This window comes from Grampus griseus (assembly GCF_964374135.1).
Source record: "Grampus griseus genome assembly, chromosome: 10".
Lineage (NCBI taxonomy): Eukaryota > Metazoa > Chordata > Mammalia > Artiodactyla > Delphinidae > Grampus > Grampus griseus.
This window is the reverse complement of record NC_139004.1, coordinates 13,912,542-13,926,795: the sequence shown is the minus strand read 5'-3', so window position 1 is coordinate 13,926,795 and position 14,254 is coordinate 13,912,542. Positions and strand designations below refer to the sequence as shown.

The 14,254-nt window shown below is 39.3% G+C and overlaps 1 protein-coding gene across 3 annotated transcripts in view; it reads right to left on the bottom strand.

The window, feature by feature from the left end:
* Nucleotides 1–14,146, bottom strand: part of KDM1B (lysine demethylase 1B) — a 54,228-nt gene extending 40,082 nt beyond the window's left edge. The window contains exons 1-8 of one of the 3 annotated variants that reach the window (XM_082663397.1): nucleotides 14,013–14,146; nucleotides 13,652–13,695; nucleotides 12,324–12,362; nucleotides 10,393–10,492; nucleotides 9,418–9,545; nucleotides 8,232–8,321; nucleotides 7,578–7,689; nucleotides 4,550–4,666 (exon numbers count right to left, since the gene is read on the bottom strand). In XM_082663397.1, coding sequence (XP_082519523.1) covers nucleotides 4,550–4,666; nucleotides 7,578–7,689; nucleotides 8,232–8,321; nucleotides 9,418–9,545; nucleotides 10,393–10,479 — 534 coding nt within the window. In that variant the 5' untranslated portion in view covers nucleotides 10,480–10,492; nucleotides 12,324–12,362; nucleotides 13,652–13,695; nucleotides 14,013–14,146. The other 2 variants (XM_082663398.1, XM_082663399.1) reach the window with 2 other exon arrangements.
* Between the last annotated feature and the right edge of the window lie 108 nt (nucleotides 14,147–14,254).

Genomic DNA, 14,254 nt, shown 5'->3' with positions numbered 1-14,254 from the left:
CTCATTTCATTTTATGAAGCCAGTGTAACTCTGACAGAAGAACCTGACAAGAACATTACAAGAAAAGAAAATGACAGAGACTAAACCTCATGAACACAGATACAAAATCCTTAACAAAATATTAGGAAACTGAATCCAACACAATGAAAGGATAATACATTGAGAACAAGTGGAATTTTTTTCCCCCAGGAATGCAAGGTTGCTTCAACATTCAAGAATCAGTGTAATTCACCACATTAACAGATTAAAGGAGAAAAACTGTATGATCATCATAAAAGATACAGAAAAAGTATTTGAAAAAATCTAACATCCTTTCATAATAAAAAGTTCTCAGCAAACTAGGAATACAAAGGAACTTCCTCAATCTGATAAAGGGCATTTGTGAAAAGCCACAGCCAACATTACACATGATGATAAAACACTGAACACATCACTCCTAAGGTCAGGAACAAGGCAAGGAAGTCTGCTCTTCCACTTCTATTCAGCTCTGTACTGGTGGTCCTGACCAATGCAATAAGGTAAGGGAAAAAAATGAGCAAAAGGATAGTTTTTTAAAAAAGCAAAACAGTCTTTATTCACAGTTGATACTGTAGAATTCCTCCCAACAAAAAAATCTACAAAAATATAAATGGAATTTAAAATGAAGTCAACAAAGTCTCTGGGTATAAAGTCAATATGCAAAATTAAACTGTATTTCTATATAACTGCAACAAACAACTTGAAAAGTTAAAAATAAATTCTACTTACAATCACAGAAAAAATAAGTATCTAGAAATAAATTTAACAGAATACATTCTCGGTGAAAACTAGAAAACACTGTTGGGAGAAATTAAAGACCCTGAAAAGATGGAGAGACAGACCACACCCATAGGTCAGAACAGGGGTCGGGAAACCTTTTATTTATTTATTTTTTTGAATTTTATTTTATTTTTTTTATACAGCAGGTTCTTATTAGTTACCTATTTTATACATATTAGTGTATATATGTCAACCCCAATCTCCCAACTCATCCTACCACCACCACTGTCCCCTTGCTCCCCACTTTGTGCCCATACATTTGGGGAAACCTTTTCTTTAAAAGGCCAGATGGGGGCTTCCCTGGTGGCACAGTGGTTGAGAATCCGCCTGCCGATGCAGGGGACACGGGTTCGTGCCCCGGTCCAGGAAGATCCCACATGCCGCGGAGCGGCTGCGCCCGTGAGCTATGGCCGCTGAGCCTGCGCGTCCGGAGCCTGTTGCCCCGCAACGGGAGAGGACACAACAGTGAGAGGCCCGAGTAACGCAAAAAATAAATAAATAAATAAAAGGCCAGATGGCAGATATTTTAGTTTCTGCAGATCACATGGTCTCTGTTGCAACTACTCTGTCATTGTAGTATGAAAGCAGTCATACACAATACATGATGAATGAGTATGGCTGTGTTCCAATAAAACTTTATTTACAAAAACAGGTGGAGGGGGCCAGATTTGACCCATGGGCCATAGTTTGCTGACCCCTGGATTAGAAGACAAAAAAATGTAAAGATGTCAATTCTCCTTCAAATAATTTATAGCTTCAATCCATTCCAATCAAAATTCTAAAAGTTTTTGTAAATACTGACAAGTTGATAACAAAATTTTTATAGAAATGTAAGGACCTAAAATAGCCTAAACAATCTTGGGAAAAAAAAGTTGGAGGAATTTATACTACCTGAGTTACTATAAAGATACAATAATCAAGACAGCAGGGTACTGGGTTAAGGATAAACAAAGAGATCAATGGAATAGTGTCCAGAAATTGGCTACAGGTATGGCCAGCTGACTTTTTTATAATGTTGCCAAAATAATTCAATGGGAAAAAAAATGTCTTTTGGACAACTAGATACTTATATGAAAAAAATTTGAATCTTGACCCATATCTTACATCAAAACCAAAAATTAACTTGAGATAGACTAGTGTCCTAAATATAAAGGCTAAAATAATAAACCTCCTCAAAGAAAACATAGGAGGCTGTCCGTGCAAGTTGAGAGTTGCAATGATTTTGCAGAAAAAATACAAAAAGTTCTAAGCATAAAAAAAAAAAATGGATACATTAGGCTTCAAAATTTAAAAACTGCTCATCAAAGGGTCTATTAAGAAAATGAAAAGGCAAGGCAAAGACAGGGAAAAATATTCAAGATAACATATCTCATTTCCAGATTACATAAAGAACTCCTACAAGACAAGAGAAACCCAATTTTTAGGAGACTTGGACAAATATTTCTCCAAAGAGGAACTATGAATGGCCAATAAGCACATGAAAAGATGTTCCACATCACTAGTCATCAGGGAATTGCATTTTAAAACCACAATGATAAAACAATACATACCCATTAGAATGGCTGACATTAAAAAAAAAAAAAAAAGTACCACCTCCGAATGTTGTAGTCTTGGTACAACAACTGTGTAAAACCATTTGGTAGTTCCTTACACATAAATTTACCATATGACTCAGCAATTTCCTATGTATTTACCCTTCAGAAATGAAAACATAAGTCCACAAAAACACTTGCACAGAATGTTCATACAGATTTATTCATAACAGCAAAAAATTTTAAACAACACAAATGCCTTTCAACAGGAGAATAAACAAATTGTGATACATCCATACAATGGAACACTGCTCAGCAATAAAAAGGAAAAAACTACTGATCCATGCAAGAACATGGATGAATCTCAAAAGCTGTTTTACTCGGTGAAAGAAACCAAACGCTAAAAAGTATATACTGACTGATTCCATTTTACAAAGTTCAAGAGCAGGCAAAACTCTGTTTAGGGTATGGCAGTCTAAATAGTGTTTGCCTCTGGAGGGAGGGAAGGAAATGACTGGAATTTTTTAGGGTGGTAGAAACATCGTGTATCTTGACTGGGGTACTGGCTACATAGTGTGGACATTATCCAAAACTCAATGAAATTCAATTAAGATCTGTGCATGTAATTACAATATGTAATTATACCGCAATTTTAAAAACAAGACATAATTTTACATTTATTAAAAATATCACCACTCAGTGTAGGTAAGGTTTTGATAAAATGATCACTCTGAGCTATAGTTCTTTAAACCTTTAAAAAGTTTTAGATATTTGTATCAAGTGCCTTAAAAAAATGTGCCTACCCTGGTGGTCCAGTGGTTAGGGCTCCGTGCCTCCAATGCAGGGGGCACGGGTTCGATTCCTGGTGGGGGAACTAAGATCCCACCTGCCACGTGGCGCGGCCAAAAAAAAGTGCCTACCATAAATACATAATCAAAGCACAAAAAAAGTTCTAGCAGGATAAATGAGTCGTTACGAATGGTTATCTATTAGGGTGGGAAGGAAGAGATGGTTAAGGGGCACTTTCATTTTTTATTTGTAAATTATATGTGTGTGTATATATTTACATATACATACATATATTCAATTTACTTTTTTTAAACCCGAGATTATATTCATGTAATAACTGTGTAAAATTTAAAACAATAAAACACAGAACTCCTAAATGTTCATACCCTTTTTCTCACCATTTCACTTTGCAAAATCTTCCAAATATATTTACAATAATTATGAGTCACTTTAATAATATTTGTATCTTAAATCCCAGGCTTTTAAAAACTTGATCATAAACTTTATAGAGCTTTTCATCATTTCTTTAAAAAGAAAATATTTTGCTCATGATAACCGCATATCTTTGTGAATATACAGCAAACCACTGAATTACATACTTTAAAAGGGTGAATTTTATGCTATGTGAATTAAATCAAAATTTTCAAAAAAGAAAGCCTCTTGCTTCTGAGATTACAATGATTCCTAATATTCTTTAATGTACTGATGGAACTAGAGACATTTTGTAGATGAGTGCTTTAACACATTTAAGCAATTAACACATTTTTAAACGCAAGTAATTATCAAATCCCAAAACAGGCACACTATACCAACTATGGAAGACTGCTAACAGTCCACACATATATATCTTTTTCGCCTTACTAACAAGATCCTAATTTTGATTCTGTTATAAAATATTTTCTTCCAGTTATAAAATATTTTATAAAATATAAAACACGCAACAGTTATAAAATATTTTCTTCCTTGGTCCCTACTGCTGTTCTGAGTAGCTGCATGATACTATTCTGGCCAATGAGCTATAAATAGAAATCTACTGCTGGAACTTCCAGGAAAGCTCCTGGTTTCCCAATAAAAGAGGGAGAGACTTGGCTTGGAATACCCCAGCCTTTCCCATCTTTTCTGCTTTGAAGTTGGAATGATGGCTGACAGTGCAGTAATGATCTTGTGACAGAACTGGAAACTAAAAGGAGACTTCCTTGGATACCTACACCAACTCTGGACTGCCTGTTTCTAAACTGCTTATAGTGAGAGAAAAATAAAAGCCTTATTAATTGGTTAAGCCATTGTAGTTGAGATTCTGTTATACGTAGGACAATATAATCCTGATACAATGATCAACAGAGTTATTGAAAAATATACACCATTATTATTTACTGACAACTAAACTAACACATCAATTAATTCAGAAGGAAAACCAACAGAGATCATACCTTAACAGCAGTATTTGGTTTCATACCACATCGGTACGTCCTTGCTATCTGTGGAGTCAGCTGGATTTCCTTGGTAAGTTGCCTCCATTTCCTACACTCAGGTTTTGTACATTGAACCTAGATGGAAAGTAAGAAGTCAAGATCAATGGGTTGGCACCTCGCGAGCTATAGCATTTCTATCTTCCACCTCTCACTTTGCCATCTTCTTCACATGATTTGGTCAACAACCATTCAGCATTTCCAAGTAAATACCTTTTCTTCCCCTTGCGCCATCGCCACCCATAAAATCCACTTTTACCCCATCAGTCTAATTTCTGATTCAATACTAGCTCAGGCCCCCAGAAGTGCAAAGGGGATCTTAGTACTGTTGTCAGAATGGCTTTCTAGCTCTAACCTAAGGAAACAGAGTTAAATTTAGTTGCAGGTAGTCAAAAAGTCTCACACTAAAAGCAATGTGGTATCCTGGATTGCATCCTGGAACAGTAAAAAGACACTAATGAAAACACTGAAGAAATCCAAATAAGTCTGTAACATACTTATTAGTACTGTACCAATGTTAAGTTCTTAGTTCAAAATATAATCCTGGTGTGTTAGATGATAACAGTAGGAGAAACTGGGTGAAGGATATACAGGAACTCTGTACTATCCTTGCAAATTTTCTATAAATTTAAAATTTTTCCAAAATAAAAAAGCATGCAGATATCCATCTGCAGAAGAATGAAGTTGGGCCCCTACTTAATACACATACAAAACTTAAAATGGATCAAACACCTTAATGTAAAGAGCTAAAATGATCAACTTCTTAGAAGAAAATATGAGTCAGTCTTCATGACCTCAGATTTGGCGTGGATTCTTAGATAGGACACCAGAAGCACAAGCATCAAAAGAAAAAATGGATAAACTGAACTTCATCAAAATTTAAAACTTCTGTGCACTAAAGGACACTATCAAGAAGTGAAAAGACAACCTAAAGAATAGGAGAAAATATTTGCAAATCACTTATCTGATCAGGGCCCAGTATCTAGAATAGATAAAGAACACTCACCATTCGACCACAAAAAGACAAACAACCCAATTTAAAAATGGGCAAAAGACTTGAATAGACATTTCTCCAAAGAAGATATACAAATGCCAGCAAGCACAGAAAAGATGCATTAGTCATTAGGGAAATGCAAATTAAAACCAGGAGATACCACTTCATGCCCACTAACACAGCTATAATTTTTATTATTTATTTATTTATTTATTTATTTTTGCAGTATGCGGGCCTCTCACTGTTGTGGCCTCTCCCGTCACGGAGCACAGGCTCCGGACACGCAGGCTCAGCGGCCATGGCTCATGGGCCCAGCCGCTCCGCGGCATGTGGGATCTTCCCGGACCGGGGCACGAACCCGTGTCCCCTGCATCGGCAGGCGGACTCTCAACCACTGCGCCACCAGGGAAGCCTCAAGACAGCTATAATTTAAAAAAATGGTAAACATGAGTTGGTGAGGATGTGGAGAAATCTGAACTCTCATACATTGCTGGTGGGAATGAGAGAGGGTGCAGCAGTTAGCTATGGAAAAGGGTTATCAGTTCCTCGAAAAGTTAAACATAGATTTACTATGATCCAGCAATTTCATTCCTAGGAATGTACCCAGAAGAACTGAAAACAGATGTTCAAAAATATTTGTATACAAATATTCACAGCAGCACTGTCTGCAGTAACTAAAAGGTAGAGATGACCCAAATGTCCATCAACAGATGAAGGGATAAGTAAAATGTGGCAAATCCACAGAGTGGAATATTATTCCCCCATGAAAAGGAATGAGGTCCTAATACACGCTACCACAAGGATGATTCTCAAGTGCACTACGTTAAGTGAAAGAAGTCAAATATGAAAGGTCACACACTGCATGATTCCTTAATATAAAATATCTAAAATGGTAAATCCATAAAGACAGAAAGCAGATTAGTGGTTGCCAGGGGCTGGAGGCAGGGAGGAATGGGAGGTGACTGCTGAATGGGCACAGGTGTCCTTTGTGGATGTTGAAAATGTTTTGGAATTAGACAGAGGTGGTGGTTGCACAACGTTGTGAATGCACTAAATGCCATTGAGGTGTACACTTTAAAATGGTTAATTTTATGTGAATTTTTTGTGAATTGAAAGTTATGTGGGGACTTCCCTGGTGGCTCAGTGGTTAAGAATCTGCCTGCCAAAGCGGAGGACACGGGTTCGAGCCCTGGTCCAGGAAGATCCCACATGCCACGGAGCAACTAAGCCTGTGTGCCACAACTACTGAGCCCAAGTGCCACAACTACTGAGCCTGTGCTCTAGAGCCCGTGCTCCACAACAAGAGAAGCCACCACAGCGAGAAGCACGTGCACTGCAATGAAGAGTAGCCCCCCCTCGCCGCAACTAGAGAAAGCCCACTTGCAGCAATGAAGACCCAATGCAGCCAAAAATAAATAAATAAATAAAATAAAATTTAAAGTTATGTGAATTTCACTTCAATTAAAAATTTTTTAAGTATGCAGAGAGAAGCTCAAATTACCTGTAATGTTAAATAAATTAGCAAATCATTTATTAAATGATGTTATATTTATATTATATATGCAATTGCTAAAATATGTTTTCAAAGAACAGCTAGATAGAAAAATGATATAAAGTTAAATTAATAAAAAAACTCAGTTAGCAAAAACTTACATGCAAAGTATGATTTTAAACCTAATTAGGATTTGTATATAAAGCATAAAATTGTGTTTAAACATACACAGAAAAACATGAATAGAAAAAAAGATGAGAGAGATATGGACCAAACACTGACTATCACCAGTTGGTAATGAGTCTTTAGTTTCTTCTTTACACCATAGGTTGAATTATGTGATTTCTGTACAAAAATCAAAAATGTGATTTGCTTTAACAGTTACAGAAAGAATAAATGTAATAAAAGAAAACTTTCCTAAAAATTGGTATTTTCATCCATTCCTCTTGCATTTAGCTCTACAAATCCTTTACAGAACAGTAAAGCGTTGTTATCTTCTTTACCCAGTAGGGAAGCTGCTGGTCTGCCATGAAAGCCTTGGGGCTAGGTTCAGTTTTTCCATTGCTAGTCCATATTTTTTTCCATGTAGTATATTTGTCATATCCATCCTTATGGCTGAAAAAGAATAAAAATAAATATATCAAGCTATAAGTTATTCAGGTTTTCAAAACAGGTGGCAGAAATCTTACATAAAGGACTTAACCAGCCATATTTTAAGGAGGGGGGTAGTTATCATGGCACCCATAAAACAGGTGGCATTCCTATCAGTTTTAGTACTTAAAACTATCAAGAAGGGATGGTTACCTGTCTGTCCAGCACCCTCTAGTTGTCAGCATCCTCCCCCTAATCTTTGCATTCTGCCCCCATGCATTGGCACAGAAGAAGCAGCTCCTAGATTTTTCAGAATTTGCAAACTAAGGAGAATAACTGTCTCACAGCAGATGCTTTTTGAGCGCTGAGTGTGCACACACATAAGTGTACACACATGCAAACTACAGCATCAAAGTCCTGGCCCACCGGTAGTCAGCACAGGTGTGGCTGAAACAGTGGAATAATTCAGTAAGCCTGGGGGCTCAGTCATAACCATTTGACTCCCTCCACCACCCAAGCCACCATCCCTTCCACCACGGAAACCTCAAACAATTATCAGAACAAACCTTCTATAGTAATGGTCAAAGCATTCATTACAGAAATGCTCCCCACAGGAGAGGTGATACCACCGGGATGTGTAGCCATTTTTGGCACATCTGAAAACAGCAAAAACGGGTAGCTTTGGTAATGAATAAACATTTCTTCTTGTTTTATTTTTTTTTTAACATTTATCAAATCGTTTAAAAAAAAAATTAATCAAGCACCTCCTAGGAGCCCTTTTGCCTTACCTCCAACAGACAGAATTACAACAACCAGAATTATAACAGGGGAATCCTAACAACCAGATTACAACAAGGGAAATGGAAAGGCCAACTGATACATAACAGTGCATGGTGAGGACACAGGGACTTAGATCAGTGGTACCCATCAGAAGGGCCTGGGACTTAGCAGTGTTATCAAGACTCCATGGAGTGATGATAGGGTTTTAGACATGAAAGAAGGGATGCCAGTGGCCTTGCTGCATGTGAGTGAAGGAGCAAAGTGCGGTCTTTAGTAATAACATCTGGCCTGATACTAAACAGTGAACGAATCTGGCCAGCTGGAATGGGACCATCCAGCATGCAATCTAGTAAATACAACCTACCACACAGCTAATCATGTAGTCAAAGAAGGAAATATAATGCCACTATGAACAGTAACACCACCACCTCTTTGTGATTAAAAAAACAAAACAAAAAACCAAAAACAACAACAACAAAAAAACCCAGGATATGTTTTCCAGGTTTTACTGAATGTTAACTGAAGATTTTTCTCTGGAAGTAAAAGGTTATGCTTGGGTCATCCTAATAAGAATGGCAAGAGTACAGTTAGCTACACAGCTTTAATGAGACCTGTGTATATCTGTTGGAGGAGAAGGTATGTTATATGAGGGAGAAAAGCAGCACAGGGAAATAAGCATATACTTGTCTCTCCAGGGAGGTCAAGGTTCTCTCTCCTCTGCCCCCACCTCTTACCCCCATCCCATCCTCAAACTGTCCCCCCTGCCATCCCCTACCACCAGAGGTACAGCCATTGTGGATGGGACTGGAGGACACGGATTGGCAGAGTTGGGCGTGCTGTATACAAAATGGGCAGACAATGTCTCTGTTGTTGGATAACAAGTATCTCTATGTATCTTCAGGAAGACTATCTTTGAGGATGAAGGCTCTCACCCGCAGGAAGGTGAGGCCAAGACCTGCCATCTAAACAGACCTTTCAGAAGCGCTGGCAAAGCACACGGGACATGCGGCTGTACAGCCGGCTTTTTCGCATTTCCTGTACTTCTTCTCTGACCCACCATCTTCATCCTCGTCTGCCGTCTCTGTGGCCTTTTTCTTCACCTGAGAAAGAACCAGCTGGGGTTAAGAGTACACCGGCAGGGCCAAAGGTAAAGGCGGTGGGAGGTTTACTACTGAAATCACTTCCACGTTAGAAGTTCTAAACGTGAAGATCAACAACATCCTGGCAGTGGGGGAGGGGTTGATGATACAGCCATTTCCCTGAGACTGCACTGTGCAAATAACTCGCTAATTTGCTAGAAATTTAGAACTAGCACTTTAACAACAGCTCTCTGAGTAGAGAACTAAAATGCGTATGAGCTTCTCTCAGGAAAAAGCTGTTTCAACTATACTTCAATAAAAAAGTTAAAAAATTTTTAAAAAGCTGTGCCATCAGAAATAAAAGCCACTCTCAAATCAAGATTTTTTCTTTACTTAGTTATATCCTCTCAGTATTATAGATTTTAAAAACTAGACAAATTCTAGAAAAAGAATTCCATCATTCAATATTTTTCTTTAAAAAAAAAAAAGGTCCTACAAGAGAGATGGCAGCAAGTAACCTGCTAACAGCACCCAACCAACTACAAGCTGAGGTCCAAATTCCTATGAATGACACCAAGCGAAGCATGATCTGGCCCCAGCTCATATCCTGGAGGCAACCCTACAGCTGTGATTCTCTGAACACCCCATGCTGATTCACACTCTGCGCCTTTTATCTCCGCAGTTCCCTCTGCCAGACACTTTTTTCCTACATTCTATCACTTTATCACACTGATTGTCCCAAGGTGAATTTCTTCACTAGACTGCAAGCCCCTTGAGGGCTGGAATTATATCAACTCTAATTCTTCAGTCCCAATCACAGTAGCCTGTTGTTCAAAACAGGTGCATTGAATGAATAAATGAGTGATACCTGCCTACCGGAGCTCCTCAAAGGAAGGCTATCTGGAGAATGATCAAAAGGTGCTTTTTTCTTTGTCCTCCCCCGTGGGGTTGCCATTGTATCAAAAAATCTGAAAAAAAAAAAAACCAAACAAACATTACATATTAGCATCTGCTAATACTTTCAACACTTTGGAGTCAAGTTATTATGTAATTTAGTTGGTAAGAGTGTATGTTCCGCAGTCAGATGGCCTGAGTGTGAAGCTATTGCTTTCAAGTTACTTAAGCTCGCTAAGACTACACCTCAGTGTCCTCATATATAAAATGGGCACAGCCAGAGTGTACCCTAGCATTGGTGTGAAGATTAAGTAAAATAACTAATTTAAAGCACCAGGCCTGGTATAAGTACTCAGTAAATGTTATCCATTAGTAGTATGTATATTTACATATAAAAATGTAAACACACGAATGACCAATAAACAACTGACACTGCTGTTTATAAAATTCAATGAGTAAAAATATCTCATTTTTGTTTGTAATATTCCTCTCTATCTCACTGCATCTTCTTAGTTCCTGAATTTTGCTCTCTTATTATACTTTAAAAAGAACACTCATTCATTCCTTCTCAATAAAACCCAACAAATAAATCTCAGCACACTGTCTAGTCACTACTGAATATAGGAATCTGGGTTAGATAGTCACTAATATCTTCCACTGGACAAATTTTATGAGTTCTCCAACTAGTCTAATAACAGCACAGTTAAAGAAACATTAAGAACCAAAAGTCTACAAGAAAAACAATGCATAAAACCATGAATGATTAAGTTATCATATTAGTATTTTTCAATTAAATTCGATAAGGAATGAAAAATGCTTAGCATAAGTACTCAGCAGTGTATGGATCCTACAATTATCACACATCTCCTTCCCTGCTCTATATTTACTACACACACATACACTTACACAAAACGATAGCATGAGAAATAAACAGGACATACCTATGGATAAGAAAATGGAAAGTGGAAAAGTGTTTTTATCTTAAGATACAAATCCCACATATATGATCTTAATCCTGGGGAAAAGCTTTAAAGGGCCTGTAGTCCTATTGTTTCACTATAAAGTGTAATCCTATTGTTTGCACTAACATTCATAAGCACCTTTTTCATGGATTATTAACATCACGTGTGAAGACTTTCAGTCTGCCATCTATAACAACTTTGAGAAATCTTGACACCGATGTTATGGATGGTTTTTCTTTGACTCAGTCTTCACTTTCTCAAAACCATTATGTTAGCTGTGAACAAATATACCTTACGCATATTTTGAAATGCATTACAGTTCTTTAACCATTAAAAAAAAATTGCCATTAGTGCCACAGCACTCATTATACAGTTGGATAAAGAACTAATGATTTTAAAAGTACTACTGTCTACCTATACTTATACCCAGAGGAGGCTTTCTGGATCACATTTTCAAAATTTTGTCCAATCTAACCAATCTTTTTATGTAAAACATATATCCCACATTATTAATAAAATGGACCATGAATAAAGCATGTGTAAACACGTATACAGTATATCTTAAGTATTGCAGCAAAAATATTTGAGTCTAATGTGGGGTTTAGGGACATAAATAAAATCAGGTTCATGCAACATTTGAAAGTGTTACCTGGGCAAGAAAGCACTCTCAAAAGAAAGCTCTCCCAAAAGAAAGCATAGATTCTGGAAATTTCATCAAACATTTTAACCCAACTGTATACTGAAAAACATGTATTTGATTGCAATGAAGAAATATGTAATTCAAGAAATGGTTAACAGGAAATGAAAACATTAGCTATAAAAGCCATAAAGAAATCTGTGTTGTCTGGGAAAAATATGATTGAAGATTTTTAGGGCAGTAATTTTGTCTCAGTTAATTATACAATTAACAGTTATGTACCTTCATCCTTTTTTTGACACTTACTGTAATCTCTGTATTTTCACTGTTGCTGGGTTCTTGGGGCTTAAAATAGAGGAAAAATATTTAAGTTGGAAGGACTACAGTTAATTGTGCTTTTAAATATAGTCTTAGAAATATGATCAAAAGTGTCATTAAAACAAATTAGTTTACTGGAAGTGCTTTCCCACCTGGTTCTTCAAATTAATAAACTCACCTAACGTTAAGTATGATCAATTTGTTTCAGGTTCAATATGACTTTATAGGCATATTTCTTCCTAATTTTAAATTCATAGCTTTGGTTTTCTTTCAATGTGACAAAAGAAAGAAAAAAATGGTTGGGAGGGCATAAATATATAGATGAACATATCAATGTCTAGATTTCTACTTTAATAATTCCCAGGATTTTTTCAGAAGTAGCTTACTCAAAAAGCTTTTTTAAAAGACACAGAATTCATAAAAATATGAATCTAAAGAACTCCAGGTTGGAATAAAAATTTATAGTGGTGTTAGCATAATTTCTCAAAACTGGACAAAATACTAGAAACTTCTTCAGAGACAAAAAGAGCAAAAGTTTCCCTTTGGGCCACCTGAAATTCTACCCACAATAATCAAATTTTCCGAAATATGGATCCAGTTCAATTGCCCGAATGCTTTGTTGACTACTTTCTCTGCGTGGAAGATAATTATTAATGGTCATTTTCTCCTGTACCTCCTGACGAAACCGTCCCTCCCACTCGCTTTCCTTTTACTAAAATAGGTTAAAAAAAAAAAAAAAACAACCAAAGTGTAAAAGCCTCGAGTTGTGTGTGCACAGGTGGAGTGACGGATCTCCCCAAAGGGAGTGGTCTATGGACGCCCGTACGCTCTCCCGAGGGAGGGCTGGGCCTCCAGCTGGCTAGGTTCCAGATCACGCAACCCCAACTCATTACAGCTGGGCCTGCCCATTCCTTCCTCTTTCACCTGCCGGCTGCTAGGCTGTTGACTAACAGCTACCGTAATCGGGCCGCCCCCTAGGGGTCCCAGGTCCCGGCGGAGTTACCCCAGCAACCTGGCAATGCAGATCGCGTCTCAACGCGTGGTCGCGGCGCCGCAGTCGAACTAATAACACCTGCGAGGCCGTGCCGGCTCCTCGGCGCCACGCTCTTGGCTGGGAAGAACAGCCAGGGAGTTCCTACTCCCGGACTGTAGGTCCCCCGCCTACTCCCCGCAGCAGGTACTCCCCAGGTGACAGGGCACTGACAGCCCCCAGGAGGGAGCCCCAACGTTCCCTGTGCCAGATGCAGCAGCCACGCTTTCTGAAAAGCTTTCTCGTCTCTTCTCCGAAGTCGAAGCAACAGCCTCTCCGGGCTCACCTTTGCTCTGGAGGCGTGCAAGGAGTCGCGGCGAGAAGGCACCGCTGTACAGAAAGGAAATATTGCGGGGAGGGGGGGTTAGGAGAAACCCGCAGCACCGCGATGAACCGGGGAACCCGGTCGCTGCAACACCCCAGCCCGGGAATTCCCCCTTTCTCAGGCTGGGATCCCCACCTCTCACCCCCTACCAATCCGGGGAAGGAGGTATAGCCCCGAGGGCACCGGTCCGCCTCCCACCCGGGCAAGGAGCGCTGCACAGGGGCAGGAGAGCGTGCACCCCGGCCAAGCTGCTTTGTGCAGAGCTGTCACCCGAAATCCACCGCCGCCCTCACGCCCGCCCCCGGAGCCGCGTGCCCCCCACCTCAGAGCGCAGGCGAGACCTCGCGCGCCGCCCAGAGCTGCGGGCGCCTCTCCGAAGCCGCGCGCCGAGCGCACGAGACTGCAGGATCCGGGCAGCGAGCCGCAGCCCCCGCTCGGCCGCCGCCGCCGCTGCTTCCGCCCCTGTCACGACGTGACCCGGGGTGGGAGGAGCCGGCGGGAAGAGGGAGGAGTAGGGTCCCCGCCTTCGCCTTCGCCGCGCTACTCGCCCCGCCCTGGCCATTT